General features: G+C 37.7%; 1 protein-coding gene across 2 annotated transcripts in view; it reads right to left on the minus strand.

The window, feature by feature from the left end:
• The window catches only part of LOC117402980 (lysophospholipid acyltransferase 2-like), a 109,287-nt gene that overhangs the window by 27,855 nt on the left and 58,852 nt on the right, over positions 1-22,580 (minus strand). The window contains exons 4-5 of one of the 2 annotated variants that reach the window (XM_034004741.3): positions 7,955-8,050; positions 3,636-3,691 (exon numbers count right to left, since the gene is read on the minus strand). In XM_034004741.3, coding sequence (XP_033860632.1) covers positions 3,636-3,691; positions 7,955-8,050 — 152 coding nt within the window. The remainder of the gene's footprint in view (positions 1-3,635; positions 3,692-7,954; positions 8,051-22,580) is intronic. The other variant, XM_059023617.1, reaches the window with a different exon arrangement.

Genomic DNA, 22,580 nt, shown 5'->3' on the forward strand with positions numbered 1-22,580 from the left:
AATTTTAAATGTTTATACAAACATGATTAAGACCTTGTTGCTATTCATTTTAGAAAAAGCTAACCCAAGTGTCATCCTCCTCCACTGATAAGGTGTAGTATTTGAATGACAGGTCACTTCTGTAATATTTAAGTAGCACTTGGATGGCTGGAATTGTATTTCTGGGATTTAAAATTGAAAATGCACAAAGGACTCACTCAGGTAACCCAACAAGAAGGTCGGTTTCTCTGAAATGAGAACAGGCTTACAGAAAAAAACAGGCTTACAGGGTTAAGTATTGATAATCTTGATTCAATTAAAAAAGGCAGCAATTCTGAAGAAATCGGTATAAATCTTAACCCCTTTACAGCCTCCACTGGCTAGTGGTCTTTGGGTAGCCGCCATCAGCTAGGTTAGATTCTACGCTCTGCCTGTAGGGGAAGACGTGTTTTTTTTTTTATATACAGTAGTCTCCGGCTAAGAGAACAGTCCTCAGGAAGCAAGCAAAGTGTTCTTAAAGTGTTCTCTAAGACGGAGTTAGCCACCAGACACAATATGAATCAATAAATAAACAAATACATAATTATTACTTGTCATGACGCATGTGCATCAACATATGGAATCAACTCAATAAGTAAAAGCAAGTGTATGTTATGCATATTTTTATTTTATTTATTTATACATTTAGATCTGTATTATGTCAATGCCCATAGACTAGTGTTAATGGATTTCTGATATTAGCAACTGCCTGCCGCTTAATGACAACTTTTTTTTACAATTTCTATGGCTACGGCACGCACACAAACACAGTGCGCGCACGCATCGCAGAGTCTATTTATGTATCAGTTTTCATATCGCAGTTGTACATTCGTTGAGTCTGATTGTCGCCTGTCATCATGGCTTCAAAACGTGTAGACCTTTCTATAGCCGATAAAGTTCGGATTCTGGTGGCACTACATGAACCCCATGCTAAACAAGCACGTGTAGCAGAAACGTTGGGCATCTCAAAATCTGTATCCCGCATTTTGAAATTGGCTACGAATCTGCGCGCAAAATTGAGAGTGATTTACAGCTGGAGGTGGCGAATCGTAAAAAAAACAAACAACATTGGACAACTATTTCTTTTAAAATGATGATTCCGTATTAAATGTAAGTCCTGTATACCAAGTATGTTTACTGTTTTTAAGGATACTGCTAGTACGTTGTTGTTGTACTATGTGTACAATACAGTACTGTGTATACTTTTTGTTTTACACATCTGTGTAGTATTAGTAAACAGTTGATTGTTCTGATATTTGGTGTTTTAAATTTTTATTTTTTAACACTGTAATGAACCAAGGTGTGTATTTCAGCGTGCTGTTTCTACAGCTACGGTATACATCGTTTTTCCATATACATACACTTGAAAATGTGGCTTTTCGCTTAATAACAATATTCAGTTAATAACTTTATGATGTGAACCGAGAGGTTGCTAAAAAATGGCATCTACTGTATACGAAAGGTAATTCAACTGAAAACTGCAGCAGCTCTAGTTATGGGGAAAGATAACTAGTCAAAACGACAAATCAGTACACTCGTTTAATAATATGCATCAATGGCGGCGTTTACACGCAGAAGTCATGACAGTTTTCCTCATGACTTGTTTGCCATACTTTTCAGGAAATGCGTTGCTATGCAGTTCTGATTTAGGAAAAAAAAACGTCCGTACCAATGCAGATCACTCAATTCAGTCATTTAGGGGAGGGGATATTTAAATGTATGTGTCTGCTTACTAAGTAGGAAAAGAACGACTCTGAATGTCGTGAGGAGAGCTTCATGCGTTGCCCTGAAGATAAAAACATTTAACAAGAGAAATGAATTCACGTGTTGTCGCGCACATTCTGAATTACACTGCGCATTAGCTACTTGTCTGATTACCTTTCCAACACACACAAAATTATATAAAATACAATTTCTACAAGTTTTACTACTTAGAATTTAAATTTGTGTGTGTGTGTGAAACATTTAAAAGTTACATTTCATTAACACTAGAACCGCCTTTTACAATGTTTTTATTTTGAATATTATATATATATATATATATATATATATATATATATATATATATATATATATATATATATATATATATATATGTGTGTGTATTCGATCACAAAACTGCAAAGCTGCAGGCTGCAGCAGCTCAACCTGGACTCTGTGCTGCGAGTGACACACAGGCAGGATAAATCATGTTACTTTCATTTTAGATTAAAAACTACTTTTGTTTTTACAGTTTTGTATATGCATATACATGTTTACACAATAGTGTCTTTTGAAATGTTTATTTTATCATACTTTTTCATTTTGTAAGTAGTGCTTTGTGGCAAGTTAGAAAATAAACCCTTTCATGTTTAATTGTTCATTTAAATATGGTGTTTTGGCTGTGCAGATGTTCGATATGACGTGCTTGAATAAAACTTTTGAGTTTTATCCGATAATTTATCTTTCATTTTAATATCGATGGTGTTTAAAATGTACCGGCGGTTGTAGGTATGTGTATAACCGCGGCGGTTCTAGTGTTGAAGTAGTCCATAAATGTACTGTGTGTGTGTGTGTGTGTGTGTGTGTGTGCGTTTTTTGGGGGTGTCTATGTTTTGTAGGGCGTTTCTGCTGAATATTACGTGATATTAAGTTAACGTGATCTTGACTGCTGAAATCTCACGAGACACAAGAACGATTCCTGCTCCGGTTTACATGGGTTTTTACAGCTATTTTTATTGTGAAAACGTGATTGACCCTGCCCTTAAAGTCGCGCTGCCAAAAGGACGTTCTTTTCCTGTTTCACTAAAAATCAACTGTAGAGTCGATTTTCACGTGCATGAGACACAAATTACTGAATAAGTCACCCTACGGGAGACTTTCTGTACATTTCCATTTAAGATTCCTAAAGGAAGGAGATGGTTTTAAAAATGTTTCCCTATTATGTTTTTGAAAAACATTTATAAGGGTACTGTAGGTGTGATAAAGAGGCAAGCAAAGCCCCACTTGGTTTCCTCATTAATCAGAGGTTCTTTCAAAATGGCACTGCGAGACAAAGAATGGCTCATAATGTTGTAGACCAGAATCCCTGCGGTCTGGTTGCTACACCTGATACTAGTAGCAGTACAGTAATAACCCATAAAACTGCAGCTGGGAAGATTGTGTTGGAAGCCAGCCTGAAACTGATAATGCAATGGTGGGAAAAGACAGCATCCAATAACTGGACAGAGTTAGAACGCCTACTGATTTTTAATGACCTTTTCTGGACCTGTAAGTAATATCAATGATACTGCATTACTTTTTGCTGGCGGCTCTACAAAGCAGCCTGGAAAGACAGCCTTTGATAGATGTTCGCTGTTCTGTATCTGTAAGCAGATGTTTTTGTGTGGTATAACTGCATAGTATAAATCTAGCATAAAATATTGTAATCTTAAAGATATTTTCAAAGTAAACTTTTATATAAACAAAATACACAATCTCTGCTAGGTCAGCTGGCTAGTTCATACAGATTTCGTAAACAGGCAAACCTGTGACAAATTAGTAATTAGTTAAACATGATAATACTCTAAGACATAGTGAAAATGTGCTCCAGATTGTCCTTCGTTCTTAGTGTTTTGTTTTTTTCAAATCTGCCTTACCATCGTGAATTTCAAATGCCAGACTTGTGATCTTCTGTGTAATTATCATCATTGGGCTATAAAAAGAAATAGAATATCCTTAATTCTATCTCCACATGAACAATGAAAACTAGTATAATGCAAATCAATGCACTTTCAAGTTTTAGCCATACAAGATACATATACCTACCTATACACTCCCTGAACAAGTAAAGCCATTGAAAACATTTGTAAATTGCATGTTCTAAAAAAAAAAAATTACCTTTAAATCTTCTTTTTTTCTTATATACAGAATTGCCTGAATTTTAAACATCTGCCATTCACAAATGCCATTCAAGAAGATGATGACCTGTTACACTGAATGGGATCAGTTCTGTGGAAAGTGCTTAATTTGACAGACAGAGACTAAAGCATGCTATTTGTTTGGATAGCACTATCCTGTAGGTGTTGAGAGGGTAATTAAGTCTTCAAGGCACCCTGCCCAGAAGATCAGGGGAGGCTACAATTAAGACATTACGTATTAGCCAGGTTCTCAGTCCTAAGCGTTTTGCCAGCATGATGCCTCAACGATCAAAGTGTGCGTGTGGATTTGGGGGTTAACCCTGGGCATGAGACGTATTTTATGCTCTACTTGGTCAATGGGGTTGTGCCATGTCTCACGAGTAACCACTAAGTACAGTATATATACGCTGTCCTGCCAGGTAAGACAACCCCTGCAGCAATAAAATGTTAGATCTATTTTTACAGATTTTAACAATAGGGGGATCTATAGGATATACTGCCACACGTTGCCGCTATAGTAAAAGGAGCGCTAACCATTGTTTCAAAATCCATTTTCTTACCACTTACTATTAGGACTATCAATATGATAACTGGTGCTTCATTTCTTCTATTGATTATCTTTTGGATTTATATTTTATACTTCAATTTGGAGGCAACGCTATAGAAGTAAAACAAGTTGCTGCAACTTCCTGGTACAAAATCACTTCCTGTGTGAACCTCAGTTTCATTCCAATGATCTAGCTACAAAATCGTATCTCATGGCCTACAGTGAATCAGCATCAGGAAGTAATCAGATACCAGTACGAAACAATTTAAAAAAAAAATGTATTTACCGGGATCAGTATATTCTTAAATAGATGTATAAAAAAAGCAAATTACCAAAATATATACCAAAAGATGATGTTTAGTTAGCTCTTTTTCTGCAACATCAACAAGATTTTTGTTATCAATCTTTTAAAGAAATACATTCAGTTTTCAATATCCTTTGTGTCTTGACTCTAACTTCCTTATTAAAGTGGATTTGCACACAACACAAACGCAGACATATTGGCCCGTTTATCAAACCGCTCCACCATTTTTGTTACAGGAAACTCAAACTGACAATATGTACAGCAGTTTGAAGTTATTGACTATTACTAGCTTTGTAACACCACCATTGGAGTTTCCTCTCACAAAAAACGTATTCCATTATGGATTAACTCCAAACCAATGTGTGTGACCCGCCCCCTTTCTCTACCCAAGCTCAATGTGTGACCCATCCCCTTTCTCTACCCAAGCTCAATGTGTGTGACCCATCCCCTTTCTCCACCCAAGCTCAATGTGTGTGAACCGCCCCCTTTCTCTACCCAAGCTCAATATGTGTGACCCAACCCCTTTCTCTACCCAAGCTCAGTGTGTGTGACCCATCCCCTTTCTCTACCCAAGCTCAATGTGTGTGACCCATCCCCTTTCTCCACCCAAGCTCAATGTGTGTGACCCATCCTCTTTCTCTACCCAAGCTCAATGTGTGTGACCCGCCCCCTTTCTCTACCCAAGCTCAATGTGTGTGACCCATCCCCTTTCTCCACCCAAGCTCAATGTGTGTGACCCATCCTCTTTCTCTACCCAAGCTCAATGTGTGTGACCCGCCCCCTTTCTCCACCCAAGCTCAATGTGTGTGACCCATCCCCTTTCTCCACCCAAGCTCAATGTGTGTGACCCATCCCCTTTCTCTACCCAAGCTTAATGTGTGTGACCCATCCCCTTTCTCTACCCAAGCTCAATGTGTGTGACCCATCCCCTTTCTCCACCCAAGCTCAATGTGTGTGACCCATCCTCTTTCTCTACCCAAGCTCAATGTGTGTGACCCGCCCCCTTTCTCCACCCAAGCTCAATGTGTGTGACCCGCCCCCTTTCTCTACCCAAGCTCAATGTGTGTGACCCATCCCCTTTCTCCACCCAAGCTCAATGTGTGTGACCCATCCCCTTTCTCTACCCAAGCTCAATGTATGTGACCCATCCCCTTTCTCTACCCAAGCTCAATGTGTGTGACCCATCCCCTTTCTCTACCCAAGCTCAATGTGTGTGACCCATCCTCTTTCTCTACCCAAGCTCAATGTGTGTGACCCATCCTCTTTCTCCACCCAAGCTCAATGTGTGTGACCCGCCCCCTTTCTCCATCCAAGCTCAATGTGCGTGACCCATCCTCTTTCTCTACCCAAGCTCAATGTGTGTGACCCATCCCCTTTCTCCACCCAAGCTCAATGTGTGTGACCCGCCCCCTTTCTCCACCCAAGGGTTATAGGACATGATACCTAAAAGGTGGTAAATTAATAAATTTATAAGATTAACCAAGAACAATAATACATTTTGTAGTATGTATGATGCTGCAAAATCCCAAGCATACTAATGGTACTCTCATGTAGAACCCAGCACAACTGTTGGGACATCATGCTGGCATAAGTCTCTGTTGTAATGTTGTAAAGTGAAGGGAAGACACATTTGGTATTTATGGTTCAGCTGCAATATATTTAAACATTCTGGTAACACTGACAAGTACAATTTATTTACAGACAGTTAATTATAATAATTATTATACATGTTTCGCGGTCTGTGATTATCACTGCCACGGGCCCCTGGTTGTTCTATATTTCATTGGAATTTTTAATTAGTATAAACCCTAGCAATCTCCTCCAGTTTTAAGGTTTCGATGTAACCCCTGTGCTGCTATTATATACTGAGCATCAAAAGAAACGTATCACTTATAGTTGAGCATCAAAAGAAACGTATCACTTATATTTGAGCATCAAAAGAAACTTATCACTTATATTTGGATAAAATTCACTAGATGTAATGACCAACTCTGTTTTAGAGCAGGTGCAGTGACTTTGTATTGTGCTGATTAACAACTGACATCACGAAGATGCTGCAGAATGATCTGTCGATCTTGGGCAGGTGTTGCGACTCTTGGTCTCCCAGTTCGTGGCCTGTCATTGACAGAGTGTGTCTGGTTATACCGTCTTGCCAGGTTTGAAATTGCTGGCTGTGAGCACACAAGACGACAAGAGTCACAATACGCTGCCCTAGTCCAGCCTCCAACATGCCGATTGCACGAAGCCGCTGCTCTCTTGACAGAAGTGGCATATAGTTTTGTTTTTTTTTTGCTGTGATTTTCTTTATTGCTTTTATTCAAGCTTGCAATTCAACAGCTGAAATCATCCATATCCAGTGTCCAATCAACTGTCTCACTAATTAAGTGATTAAGTGCATATGCTTCAGTCATAGTCACTCGCGCGTGTCATGGTCAAGGATGAATGATCGAGTGATTAAAAAGAAACCAAAAACATTTAGTCTATGTCCATCATTTACATACCTTATTTTTTTCAAAAATAATTATGTTATAATAGTGCTAAGTTTCTTTTGATGCTCGGTATACAATGAGTCAATGGGAAAAAAGCACAGATTTAACTGGCCCAGGAACTGTGGATGTGGCATTAAAACATGCCTGGGGTCCAAAAGCATAATCTATATGAAGTACTGTCTATACTTTAGTAAGGTTAAGGTACAAAATGTCAACAGCTTGCATGTATAATTAATTTAGTATTTTGCAAGCCAGTCAACAGAAACAAAGGGGAATTCAATATGGATAACTTGCAAAGGATGCCAGCAGTATTTGATGATTCAAGTACAGTGTAAGAGCTTGCAGTAATTCCAGCCCGAATTAATTATGAAAGCTGTAGGCTTGGGGCTTGTACAGCCCAAATAATAACCAAGAAATGATGATTTCTATTTCTATCTATGCTCTCTAGGTCCTGTATGGAGAACTCAACCAGAAATGTGAGATGCCAATAATTACATTTTAGTGTGACGAGTCCCCTCCCCTACCCCCCCCCCCCCCCCCTTCCCCCCATGTTAACAATATCAGGGAAATGTGTGTCAAGAAAGATAAGCCTGTTTCACATCCAGCTTTGGGTTCATGCTCTCATGCAGTAATGTCAAAGCACACCATGGGACGTCACACAGCAAACCTATTGCAGCCAGGCTCCCTGATTGAACGTGGAATCAGCTAAAGACCTTACCCAGTGAAGTCAGCTGAATACATCCCATAATCAAAGATGTAGACTCGGGTGACCTGGCAAAGACTGAGATACCCCAGAGCAACCACAAAACAGTACCTGCAAACAACAAAGAAAAGCATACTGTAAATGATGGTAACTGGGTTATACAGCAGTTATCTTTGAAAGGCTCCTACCAAGCCTAATTAAAATGAAAAATGCCTTCTTTACTCATTTGTCACAACCCCAAAAAAGCAACACACATAAGAGCAAACAAAAATCTACTCTTGGGGCGAGGCTGAAGGTGAACTCTGTAGCTGAATGGGGTGCTACAAAGCGAATGGTAAGTTCTTAAAGGGTACATAAGGACCTTTTTATTTTATTGTGTTACATGTTCCCATGTGTTGCTACAACTGTTTACGTAAGGTGTGTGTATTATTTTAATTATTATTATTTATTTATTTTTACATTTTGACCACTTTTCTAAACTTTTAAATTGCATTTCCTGCCTCAATATGGCTTCCCATGTACTCGCAATCTCAAGATTTTTCACACATACTATTTTTATTTATATATATATATATATATATATATATATATATATATATATATATGATCTGAGCACATTCTTAAACTCAGGAGACGTTTAGGAGGACAAAGATATTTTCGGACTCCTGTAAGTGGATCGTTCATGCACTGGGATTACAACGTATCCAGATGACTTTTAAACAATTCGAGAAAATCACACAGACTCATTTAATTTGAAGTTTTAATGAATCAGAGTAGTATCAGTACTCCTTCGGTTTATTAAATGCTTAAAAATGGATTGAGTAGCTACAGACTACTACGAATCCCAGCTGACAGGCAGTCAGGGCATTTCCAGTACTTTCACAGGTTTAACAGCATTAAAACTTCAATACAGTAATACAAATATGGTTATCATATATTTAGCTCTTAGGCTATAAAATGCAAAAAGCTAAAAAAAAACGCCTACAGCTAAAATTCTAGAACAATTATATCACTCTCTTAAGACTAAAACATAATTTCTATACCTTATAGCAATGCATCAATATAAAAGTGATGTTAAATTCAAATATATGCTTACCTTCCAGTATATGGAAGTGTAGTGTAGGATATATTGAAAAATAAGAACTGTCTTCAAAAGGCAGAGACTTGTGAATACGGCCAAACAGCAATCTGTTTTTCAGAGATCTTCAGAGCATGGACCACACAACTTGTAGTTAGCAAGTCACGCGATACTTGACTGGGGTTTTACCTTGGTTTTTATAGGATTTTCCCTCCATTGAATACATCAGGAGTCCCAATTAAATCTGATCATCACTCTGTTTTGACAGTTCCTATCTTTGAGTTAATGATATTTTCTAGAAGGATCCGGTCAACTCTTTTTTCAAAATTAACAATGTGAGCTCATGGTTCACTATCTTCTATCCCCCTTTCCCTAAAAATTTGGTGAACCGGAGTTCACAGGGCCCTTGCTACCAAATACAATACAAGTATATGTGTGTGTATGTATGTATGTATATATATATATATATATATATATATATATATATATATATATATATATATATATAGTGAGATGGCAGGGAGGGGGTTAAAACCTCTCTGCAGAAAAAACATGTGCGGAAGGCACACTTTTGTTTTGTTTAATTGTTTAATTGTTTTTGTTTAATTGTTTTATTGTTTAATCAGTACCTGCACCTGGCTATTATTGAAAATTAGAGCCAGGTGCAGGGTTTAAAAGGAGAGCAGTCAGTCTGCTCTGGGCAGCTGCTGAAGAGGGTAGAAGCCTGGCTGTGCTGGTGTGTGGGTACAGCCGTAAAATTAAGGGGGGAAAAAAAAGGTAGAGTGAAGCCTTTGTTTTGTGTGTGCTGTTTTGTTTTGATGCAGGTAAACAGCTTAGCTGTCCTGTTTTTCAGTTTAGGTTCCTGTTTTGTTTTAGTTAGTGCTCAAAGAGAGCTAGGTGTTTGTTTTGTTTATTTTTGTTTTTGTGTTTATTAAAATATAGCGCAACCGCGCTTCAAAAAAATCAATTTCTGTGTGTTGGGTCAGTGTTTTTAAAGGGGCAACGAACCGTGGTGAGTGCAATATATATATATATATGAGATGTTTTTAATATGTAACACCAGATCTATTTAATGATATTAACCTGGGTCAAAAAAATATATGTCCCTCTGTGGCAAAGTGGTTGATTGGGTACAGGTGCAGTAGTGATGTAGTGCCTAATTAAGCAGACAGAGAGGTTTGAAATCCGGTTTGGAAATAATCCCTGGCAATACACAACAATGTGTAGTGCACGGAGTATATAACAGGGTTGCAGTCCCAAATAATAAACACAAATACCCGTCCCACAATATACTAACACGGTCACCAGTCCTGGGTGTGTACAGTAGTTTTGGCGACAGCTCCGGAAAGTGTTAGCTGTCTAATAATAACAAACAAGACAATTACAGACAAACAAACAAAACACTCACAATACGTATAACCACTGATCTCTCTCGGGTCCTTTCAGGTTCAAAATACAAACCAAAGCGAAGGAACAGATTGCGATTCTCCGTCCCCTTTTATGCCGTTACACATGACCCCTTGGTAAACGAGTGCAACCGCCTCTTCAATCTGCAGCTGCCACGTTGTTTCCCTTCCAGGTCAATGCGCTATTTGCAACGGAGTCTCGCCCCCTTCCAGACTGGCCGACTTCCCTTGAACCCTGATAAAGAACTGTCAGACCAGCCCGTCCAGAGAATTCTGTTCTCACTGCTTAGCGCCCTCATAGGTCGGGAGGGAGATTTACAATCAAGAATCATTGTATTTCTGTCACACCCTCTTAGCCGCATATTATGTTACCATTCAGTGTATTGTCAATGGGTCAGTTTTACTTCATATACAAATGTGTGTTAACAAAGTATTTGACAAACAGTGTATGGGTTTATCATAATCCTTTGAAATATAATAGCCTTATATTAACTTGTACCATGCTTGGACCAAGCCTGACCTCTCTCTGTTTCTAAAAAGTTGCCTGCACAAGCAGGTTTCAAAAACCCTGTTTACTTGCCAAGGCTAGTGTTTTAATTAATATGAAACTCCACTTTTCCAAATTCACCGCATTAAGTGATTTTTTGGCCAATTCAAGAGACACCTGGACCGGTATCTTTTCAGATAATACAAAAAACTGTGCATCCTAACTTTTTATAACTAAGCTCTCATTATTTTCTTATAATATAATGAAATACATACTCCTGTCTTTCTTAAAGCACCTTCCATTGGTTATTGTTCAAGGTTGGCAAAACCCGCTTTTAAGAGCCAACACCGAATCCTGCTTTGAGGTGCCAAAGACTAGGCCTAAGCTTTATTTTTTGAAGGTCTGATGCCCTTCCAGAATTCTACTGTGCGTCCGAGACAAACATTTACATATTTCACTTTGTTTCTGCAGTGAAACCTTTATATAAGCTAAACATGTATATTCTTTAGTTTAATTGATATTGTAATATCCAAAAGACCCTCCGCCTAGTTGGAGAAACTGAACTCATTCTTAAATTGATTTAATAAATGAACAGTATTTCAAATGTGTCAACAGTATATTTACAATATTGTCAACACCATGCTTCTGTTATAATAAACTTTGAATATGTTCTTTCAAGAGTTTACCTTTAAATGGCATTATAAGATGTATTTCTAATTAAGTTACTTCAGTATAACAGTCACCCCTAGAAATTGTAATATTTTTCCATACTCTATTATAAACCAGTATCTAACTTAACGTATTAACACGTCCTACGCTTTCCATTCCCATCTGTTCCTGCCAGATTCTAATTCATTTAATTTCTATTATATATAGAAAATGATTATTGTAAGATAAACTCCAATCTTCTGTTATCCGAAAGGTATTTCCGTTCGTTAATATTAACAAAATTGCTCATTATAGAGAGGATCTTGGCTTTTAAATCGATGACCATCAAAAAATCCCTGCTTCATCGGCCAAAACCAATGAGTCATCTCCAACACTGCTTTTACTACTGGCAGGTAAGGATGAGGTTACAACATTAGTTCACAGTATATATAAAGTTTATACTTTAAATTATTTTATAAGATGTAGTTCCAATTCAGGTGCGTCAATATAGCAATCTCTTATAAACTGCAATTCTGTTTTACTTCACAGAAGGCAAGAGGTTAATTTTTAATTAGCAGCAAATGCAACCTTGAATATTAAAACTTAGGACTGCTCATACATTTACTTAATGTTATTATGTTAGGTTTCTTATGTATTGAAATACTTTTGTTTTTTTCTTACTATAATCAAACCTAATTCGATTGCTTCTAGCATATTAACTGTGCTCCAAAGATTGTACCATTCTGCTCTCGCTGGATCAGAATGTTTTGAGGCTCCGAGTCCAATGAAAAAATATGCTTTTGCCTGATAAGGGAGGTTTGGAACTTTCAGCAGGCCAGTCTGACCTTCAGCGCAATGAACTCATTCACACAGGCCTTACACAGATCTGCTAATAATATTTTCTACTGGTTTTATATTCTTTAAAACACATTACAGTCATTACAGTGAACTATTGACAGCTTTCTCCATATACTGAAGTAATGAATAATAAAAAAAGGCATAAGTGACACCAGTTGAAACGAATCTGTGAACTGTCTGGAACGTATTCACCTTTGGGTAATGCAGTTACATACCATGTATTTACTCCTCGATTTGCTTTAAATTATTAAACATTACCAACTGGTTAAATCTTTTTTAATAACGAGCGGCTGTTTATAAAGGCTTGTGTTGTTTCCATGCAAGGTCAGTTTATTACTGTGGCCTCTAACCGCTTGCTGCTTTTTTGTAGGAAAGCTAAAATCGACACGGTGTGAATCCTGAGCAGAATAAAGCCAGTCTTCACTGTAATGAACTGGGAACTCCTTCTGCAACGGGCATCTCATCATCCAAAAACACACAAAAATGGGTGTGTTTGTTCATTTGTGTGTCTGTAAAGTACACGGCCAGGAAAACTCATTCATATGAAACAAGTAGGCATACAATTATACATCCAGAAACACAACATATTGACATGCCATGCATGTTAAACCTTCCATTTTGAATCTCATAACAAAAACTACACAAATAATAATAATAATAATAATAAATTAAAAAAGCTCTCAGGTGCTGTAATTTATCTGTTAGCTTTAAGTATGTCACATGACTGAAGATTTAGACCAATGAAGACACACTTCTAATTCTAACATCACTGCTTTTTACCCTGAGGATTTTACAGAAAAAAAAAAAAAAAAATGACTTGCCAGGTTTTGAAAGACTAGGCTAGCTAAAAAAACGTAATATAACTAACAGCCCCAAAGACATTTCCCACTATCTTAATTATGTTTAAATGAAACCCTTTGCTAAAATAGTCCAGCAAAAATAGACAAGACAAACTACATCCACAGTAGTAATAGTAGTATTTGTTATGTAAGCAATAAGCCAAAACAAGGTGTTCAGTAAGACAAAATAAGATTACATTTCTTATTTCAAATGTACACTGCTTGGTCACTTTCTTAGGACCTGTACCTAATATTGTGGCAGCAGTGTGGAGTAGTGGTTAGGGCTCTGGACTCTTGACCGGAGGGAGGGTTGTGGGTTCAATCCCTGGTGGGGGACAGTGCTGCTGTGCCTTTGAGCAAGGTACTTTACCAAGATTGCTCCAGTAAAAACCCAACTGTATAAATGGGTGATTGTATGTAAAAATAATGTGTAAAAAAATAATGTGATATCTTGTAAGAATTGTTAGTCGCCCTGGATGAGGGTGTCTGCTAAGAAATAAATAATAATAATAATAATAATAATAATAATAATAATAATAATAATAATAATAATAATAATATTGGGTTGTGCCACCACTTGCTCTTTACGCAATGTGGTGTCAACTCCACAAGGTGCTGGTATGTGTCTCATGGATGTTAAACCATTCAGTCATTATTATTTAACACAACTGGTACAGAGGTGTAGGCAGAGGATTGTGAGGCTCCAGTTCATCTGAAACCATTTGCGCACACTGACATGGCAGATGTGTGCAGTAATATCTTAAAGTAGCCATCTTCCTTTTTCATTACAAACTAGCCTAGATCTTCAAACAAACTAGCGTCAATTAGGGATGGGAATTTTAAACATTTAAAACATATAAAAAACTCTAAAGAAGTGGTTAAATGTTGAATAATATGCTAGATGTGTAACCGGTCACATTACAAATTTCACCAAAAGCATATTTTTTTATGTATTTATTTTAGTAATTTATCATCATGAACAGCAATCCGTCACGTATACGAATGCTGTGGTGCCACAGTAAGGGCGGAAATTATAAAAAGGAAGGGGTTTAGCAATTGCCTCCAAGTAGTTTTTCCAATTGGTGCAACAGAAAGATTGACACTGGGGCAGGTTTTTATTCTCGGTCGATCTTGCGCTTCATTGGCACACTGCTTGTTCATGCTGCAATGGGCGTGGTATGATTCAGTCCACATGGGGTAAGAAAAGTGTTTTTTTCTGATGTTTGTTACATATTTTTAGTAAAATTGCATCTCTAAACAAAGGAATGAGGCAAAGCCAAGTTTGTAATTATTTTGAGGAACCGGACGAGAAAACCGTGGTATGCAAATAATTATGCAAAACAAAATTGCTGTACCACAAAAAAAACAAGCTCAACGCTTCATCATTTGAAATGAAAACATTCAGAATTACTGTGGATGGAGATACTGTAAGCCATAAAAAGCAAACATCCACAAACAGAACACTGTAGATGTCGACTGTGAATATGTATAACACGATTTTAAAAGGAAGGTTTTTTTTTCAAGATTAATTCAGAGAACGCATAAGTGTAAATTAATTATGTATAGGCTTTAATTTACCAGTACACTTTTATGCAAATTAAATATCCTTGATATCTATGTAATTTGTCAACAGAAGGGGACATTTTAAAAAAAAAAATAATAAATTAATTTCCCGTTGGTGGCACAAATCCCTGAACAGTACAGTTAATATAACAATGTACTGGAATCATTTGATAGATTCTGAAACATATTATTCCTGGTTTGGTTTTGTTTTTTGAATATAATATAATGTAAAAAAAAAAAGTTTAGTTTATTCACTTTGTGCCCACAGGTACATCTCAATAGGCAATACAAATACAAAGAGAGACATTTACTAAGATAAAAATAATAAAACAAATGCTTTTTAAAAAGACCAAATTCCCATTAGGATTATTATTATTTTTTTTAGATTCCATTGATCTTTTAGTATTACATGCAGGACAGCCGCTATAAGATCGTTACCTTTATTAAAAATGCACGGATCAATCTACAGGTTAATCAACTAATGCCCATAAATTAACTGATCAAAAATTTGAATCGAGTGACAGCACTACTTTCAATATATACTTTGGTCTGTATGTGTTTTTTGTTTTTTTTCACTTTGTAGTTTTTTCACTTAGTCTTTGCAATGTTAAAACATTATTTGCTTATTTAGGGTTTCTTTGCTTAGAAAATACTAACCAGGCCTGTCAGTGTAGATATGGTTTAAACACGGACACCTGCATAGCATTTAAAACGTTCACAAAAATGTACCAAAAGCACATCCCTAGTGTCAATGTGTGCACAGCTGGTTTTGTTGACCAGAAAGTCTCGTTATCAATTCCAAAACACCTTTGATCAAAAGACTTCACTTAAGCATTTACAGAAACTAAAATTCATGAAATTGAAACCAACTGCAGAGTGTTTAACTTTGGTCATAATATGCTGCTTATTGTAAAGCCCCTACAGTGTAGGCACCAGGCAGTTTCAAGGCTCTTCTCTCTCGGGTAGAGAGTTGTTCAGGCTGGTACTAAAGGCTACCACATTAATTCTCGCCTTACTGTTACTTTTGTTTTACTGTATAGCAGTTAGGCGGGACTTACAGTACCAAACGTGTGAATGAGTAGTAATAAGTAGCAATATCTTGATAACTTAAAAGGCGCCTTACAAAGACTAGGGTGTGTGAACTATGCATCAGCTGCAGAGTCACTTACAATTACGTCTCACCCAAAAGACGGAGCACAAGGAGGTTAAGTGACTTGCTCAGGGTCACACAATGAGTCAGTGGCTGAGGTGGGATTTGAACCGGGGACCTCCTGGTTACAAGCCCTTTTCTTTAACCACTGGACCACACAGGCTCCTATGGCCTGAGCATGTGGGTTACAAGCAATGGATGAGTAATATGAATAAGCAGGGATAGCTAAATAACAGCAGAATCTAAGGAGTGTCCGTTCTTCCAGTATGACTTTGAGAGGAGGAAGCAGCTGCCATGCCCTGTAGATATAGTAGTTAGGAGCACTCCGAACCAGTCAAATATATGTTTGTATTTAAACATGGATAAGCGTTTCCATCTGGCCTCTAAGATAACAGTGCATAAACATGTACTTGTTTAATTATTTTAATTTGAATTTAAAAGCCAGGTCAAACCCAGCTTTGACTTCTGGATATGTTGTTTCATTTGCTTGGTGTCTGTCACCCACGACTGGGAGTATTATTAAAGGTAATTGCGGAACTGCTACACACAGTTTATTAATGCCCTAACTAACTTTTTATAGCATATTTAAACTGCTTTGACGCAACATTACAGCTCTCACCACAGACGACAAAGCTACAGAAACAGACTGTATGGCCACAAAAATGATATTCAAATCCAGTAGCATTATGTAAAATTAAGCAATGGGCTGATAAATTTGAAGCAAATGTCAACAACACAAACTTCTCAGCCAGAAAGAGACCCATCTAAACGTATCTGGCAACAACGTGCAGTGCACCCAACCCAACAAGAATAATGCAAATACCAGGGTGCCACGTTAGCTGAAGTGTACACAACTACTCAAAGCTCAACAAGCTAGAAAGAGAGACTTGTCGAATCATATCTGGAACAATCCACACTACAGAAACATTAAAACAGCATTCCGATAAAAGAAGCAAACAGGCAGATCGATAACCCCCAGAAAGTAAATAGCGGCAAACTGAACAATGCTGAACAATTCAACCATCACACGAAGCAACAATAAATCTGTTAACCGTTAGACTAGAAGGTCATTCTAAATTCAACAGCTTGCTTGCTTAATTTAACTATACAAGTCCAGTATCATTATCATATTTTTTTTTCTGTTTTATTTTTTTCAACAGTTGCACCGGGTGCGGTGGGCGAATTGCCCACCTAACCCAAGCAGGACTTGCCAAGACACTGATCCCTAGAGTCAAGGGCCAAGCATGGCTTGTCTCCAGCTGCCCTTGTTGGGTGTGAGAAGGTGAGCTATCCCCACTCGACTCTCCTCCCGAATCCACAGAAGTGAAAAAATCCTGTGAAGTGTTCCCTGTGGACCCCCTGCCAATACTGACAATAGGGCTTGAATGTGATTCAAACTACACAAACACATTGCTCTCACTGCACCCCACATGTTTGTGCTTGCACTGGGTGAGCCACCCCAGAGTCCAGTATTCCTTTCATTAAATCCATGTCAGATCCTGATGTCTCATGTTACTGCATATTGTTCTATGATTTTCCTATTTTCACAACTGTCTTGAAGGTTCTACTACACTAGTTCAAGATGTTCTTAAACTATACAAAACCTTCTCTGCGACCTCTCCGAAAAATTACTGTATGTTTAACCCAGATGAACACAATGTAAAAGAAGACTACAGCGTTGCTCATACCAAGACAGAATCTCACTGCATTCAAAACAGAAAACTAGAGGGTAGTGGTTGCCTGGCAACGTCTGACGAAGAACATGACTTGCACAGACGTCTGGCTGTCTCATGCATTGATGTAGTTACTTGCCACCCCCACCCCCAGTTTTGTCTGTAGCTTGTAAAGCTGCCAAGGGCAGATGGGTTTCAAAATAGCACAGTTTTCTTGTGCAGACCAGTTTTAGCTATTGACTGACAGTAGAAAGAAGATGCTTTTGGAAATTTCTTCAAGGAGCAATACAATCCCGGTACCCTTACTTAATATTAATTTATTCAAATTACTGAACACATGTATGCAGGGTAAACTCCAGGGGGCTTCTGTAGTACACCTCTAGGAAGGCCTGTGGCTGAAATACATGAACATTTAAACATAAACTGCATAAAAGATAAGCCAATGTCAGGCACATCTCCCACCTAATTTTGCTAGCACTGTTCAAATCTTGTTAATATTTTTCAATATACAGTATAAGCGTTATCCTACACAGCTATATGAAGCAGCATGAAAGAAGCCATGAAAAGCAGAGTTAAGAAATGTCTTTATTCATACACGCACACAAATTGTTCATTGTAGCATGCATATCCTCTACAACAAGCATGAACAGCATATTAATTGACCTTACTGTATCTAACCAATGTTTGGGACACCTAAATAAATAAATAATAAAAAATAATTTCTTTCTTAGCAGACGCCCTTATCCAGGGCGACTTACAAGATATCACATTATTTTTACATACATTACCCATTTATACAGTTGGGTTTTTACTGGAGCAATCTAGGTAAAGTACCTTGCTCAAGGGTACAGCAGCAGTGTCCCCACTGGGGATTGAACCCATGACCCTCTGGTCAAGAGTCCAGAGCCCTAACCACTACTCCACACTGCTGCCCTAAATGTCTCCTCTCTATTATATATGAGGAACACCTCCTGTCTTTGTTATTATTAATACCTGAATTAAATAATGTGGAGGGGGTTAAGTTTAGGAAAGAGTTCCGCTAGCTTGCTCAATGCTGCTGAATTCTAGAGTACATGCAATCACATTTCTATGGGAGTGCTGTGAAAAATGTGTCATTTTCTGTGTGCATTGAGATCTGGATACCTAAAAACTCATACCAGACAAATGATCTAATTCAAATCAAACAGGAGGCAAAACTACATTTTTATATTGTTTCTTCCATTGAACCCAATTCTGGTTTTGTTGTGCTTTTACTGTTTTTATATTAGACTAATGAAATTGTATGTCTCCTGACACCAAATTAAGGAGAAGTGGGATAACACTGGCTAAGAAAATAAATACTATGTAAATGCAAAATGTATTTTGTAGCAGCTGGAGAGCGCTGTCTTAAGCATTTTACATGAGTGGTGACTTTAACCATACCTGTCAGTGAATGCATGCAACTGTGTGGGAGGAATAATGTATTCACACTTTATTTCAGTCTGTCGATATGTATGTGTGAAATAGCTTTTTAATAGCATAGACAAAATGTCATTGCTCCATGTACCTCCTGACCAATTTAAAATTAAAAATAATGATAAAAAGTAAGACATTGAAGTGTTGGATTGTGGTGTCAGTTACCAGCCTCTGACAACACACTGAGAACATTGGGGGCTCAGGAATGCTTTCAAAATAAGCACGCAAAGCAATGAAAGCTGGCAGGACCAGAAGCCCTGGGTGTAGCAAGATCCTGGGGCTCTGTTTGTCCAGTGAGGCAACTCTAAATCAGGAGTGCTGCTGACAGAGGGGATCGGAGGGATCTACAATTGTACACTGAGATGCTGCTTAGAGGAGGAGGCGACACAGACCTGTCCGTGCAGCTAGGAAATTACTAACATGAAAAGATTCTCTCAGCCCATCTGTCTAACTGTGGCACTGTTTTATTGCATCACAGCAGACCCTGACCTACCCCTCACCTTCCCAGCAAGCCAGCGCTCCGGGCTTTTAATTGTGACTCGTGTATCACGCTGTCAGGACCCCAGCCCTGAGCTCTCAAGCAGCCGGCACCCATTCAGCAGGACTTTTGCATTCCCAGCCTTCTGGAGATATCCGGGGCAATACATACAGACATTGTAACACAAACACACACACACACGTACAGTAGACATTGTATGGAACTACAGTGAAAATAATCCTTCCTCAATCTGAAAACTGCTTATTTACAGCATGCAATCCATTTACTCATTTACAGACATTACACTGTTGGTGTATATTCTAGACACCTGGGGTGAAGCCACTGAAACTAACAATCTGCCATCACTGTAGCCTGCTTCCCTTTAGCAATCCCCCTTATCAATTCGTGTTAATCCTGAAATACAGAGAGCTTTTTATAGTCCTGGGGCACTGTAACACTCAGCACGGGCCCCTTGACATCAGACTCAGCTGTGGCTGCTTAAAGGAAAGCTTACATCAGTGCACATACCCTGCAGTTTAAAATAAATTGGCAATCAATCAGTGACTGCTTCATCCTAAAAGATTTATGAGCTTTACGAAAGCAGTTATGTTTATTTATTGTACTGTCACTTGCACACTTCTACCGCCACATACATTGACACACTACATTTAATGTATTGTACATGCAGTATTAAACTCTGACCATCCCAAACAATTAATAAGTTAGAGCCAAAATCTGACTTCATTCAGAAAGGGATGCATGAGGTAAGGGTTTGGTTTAGGTTTCTTGTCTTGTCTGTCACGACAGAACTGAATGTGGATTATTATTATTATTATTATTTATTTTTTACTGGAGCAATCTAGGTAAAGTACCTTGCTCAAGGGTACAACGGCAGTGGCCCCTCACCAGGGATTGAACCCACAACCCTCCGGTCAAGAGTCCAGAGCCCTAACCACTACTCCACACTGCTGCCCTGGATGGGAGCACTACGGAGAACTAGTTGCTAACTAATTTTTATATATATATACACATACATACATACATACATACATACACACACAGTGTATATATATTACAGTATATATATATATATATATATATATATATATATATATATATATATATATATATATATATATATATATATATATATATATATATAATATATGCTTGCTACTTTTCGATTGTAATCGGTAAAGCTTGTTAAACGTCGAATTCCCCAAAAATATGAATTCGACTGAAATAAATTTATATACGATAAACGTCGGTAAAACAACTCGCTATTTTTTATTTTCTTATCAAAAATAATAATTTAAGAAATCATCTCGTCTGTGTAGTTTTTATACTTGCCGTCTGTCCCGTCTCTGTTCTGTTCTGAATGGCTAGGGGTCGCTGTCAGTCAAATCAATGGTTCCTTAACAGGCTAGAGTAGTTTCATTGTCAGTCATTCCATCCTGTTCTGACAGATCTCGTTGGCTGAAACAGCGCTAGAATGCTCTCATTCGTTTAAATGACTGTCAATCATCAGACCAACTGTGCACTTTCATTTGCCAGCTACAGCGGCTGTCATTCAAAAGTGTCTACTTTGAAATTAGTGGGTTAAGGTGTAGAAAAGCGTTCGCTATTATAGGTATATATAGTGACAGTTATTAGTTTGATTTGAAAATGGGGTGAAAGAGGAAAACACTTAATGAGTATTGTGCACAATACGGCAGGACGAAGCGGGCCAGTCTGCCTTGTCTTCAGTGAGTCCAGCTGTGCTGAAGGAGAGGGGCGGAGCTCGGAATAAGTGCAAGTTAGTTCTGTTCAACTCTCTAATGTTTTGTTCTGTGCATATTGTTTTTACTTGTAAATGTATACTATAAAAGTCTGTGTAATACACTTTATATGCTGCGTTTTCTACTGTTTATTTCAGACATTTTTTTTTATTTGTGTAGGATCTATATCTAGGTATAGCTTCGCTGTGAACAAATGTTATTTCAATTAGAATGTTGGTAACCATGGTTTTGTTGCATGTCGAATATGATAAAGGAGTTTCTCTAAATGAGACGTTTCTCAATGCCATAAAAAGTCTGTTTATTTATTTTTTTAAGCATAAAGGTCGATTTCACCCATGCTCTGCTTAAATAGAAAATTAAAGATAGGAAAAAAACGGTAAACAATATTAATTGTCGATTTGGCAATTTTTTAATATATATATATATATATATATATATATATATATATATATATATATATATATATATATATATATATAAACTAGCCTTACATGATACTTTAATATTTTTTGGGTCTGCACATGTATTTAGGGGCAAGACAACTTTTCAACTACTCTGAACGACCACGAGTGCCCCCAGAAATGTTTTACATGGTAAGCAAAACTGAACCACACAGACATCCCATCTCATGCCGATAACGACTCTGCATCAACATGCTGGAAAGTGTTTCTGCCAATCAGAGTGCCGCATTTTTGTTCTTTCCTGAGTTTCACATCACCTACACTGTCACATTAAAAAACTGCAATCAAATCACCGTTTCCCTTTGTAAAAATGAATGAACACAGCAAGCTGCCATCGAGACAGAACAGTAACTGCAGTGCCAGCCACACAGTACACAACAACAATAAAAGTACAAATAAACCTATTTGAAATACATACTTAAACTAGCGGAAAAACTAGCTCTCAGATCTGTTATGCTGGTTCCATTTCTAATCATTACTCTCACAATCACTACAACTAATGTAATCATTACTCACCCCCTACTCACTACAACTAATGTAATCATTACTCACCCCCTAAGCATGCCTGTGGCAATGTGTCCCGCCCCTGTGTGCATTTCTGTGTTTTATGTAGCGTGTTGTGTGTTAATGTTGGTGTATAGATGTGGCTGCATGGGATATAAATGGGTGTGTGCAGCACAAGTTATTTAAAATGTAGAATTGTATTTAGGCACGGGGATTGCACTTCACTTCACGTGCACTTAAAGTACTTTAATATGTGAACACAG

The sequence above is a fragment of the Acipenser ruthenus genome, chromosome 5, assembly GCF_902713425.1.
Source record: "Acipenser ruthenus chromosome 5, fAciRut3.2 maternal haplotype, whole genome shotgun sequence".
Classification (NCBI taxonomy): Eukaryota; Metazoa; Chordata; class Actinopteri; order Acipenseriformes; family Acipenseridae; genus Acipenser; species Acipenser ruthenus.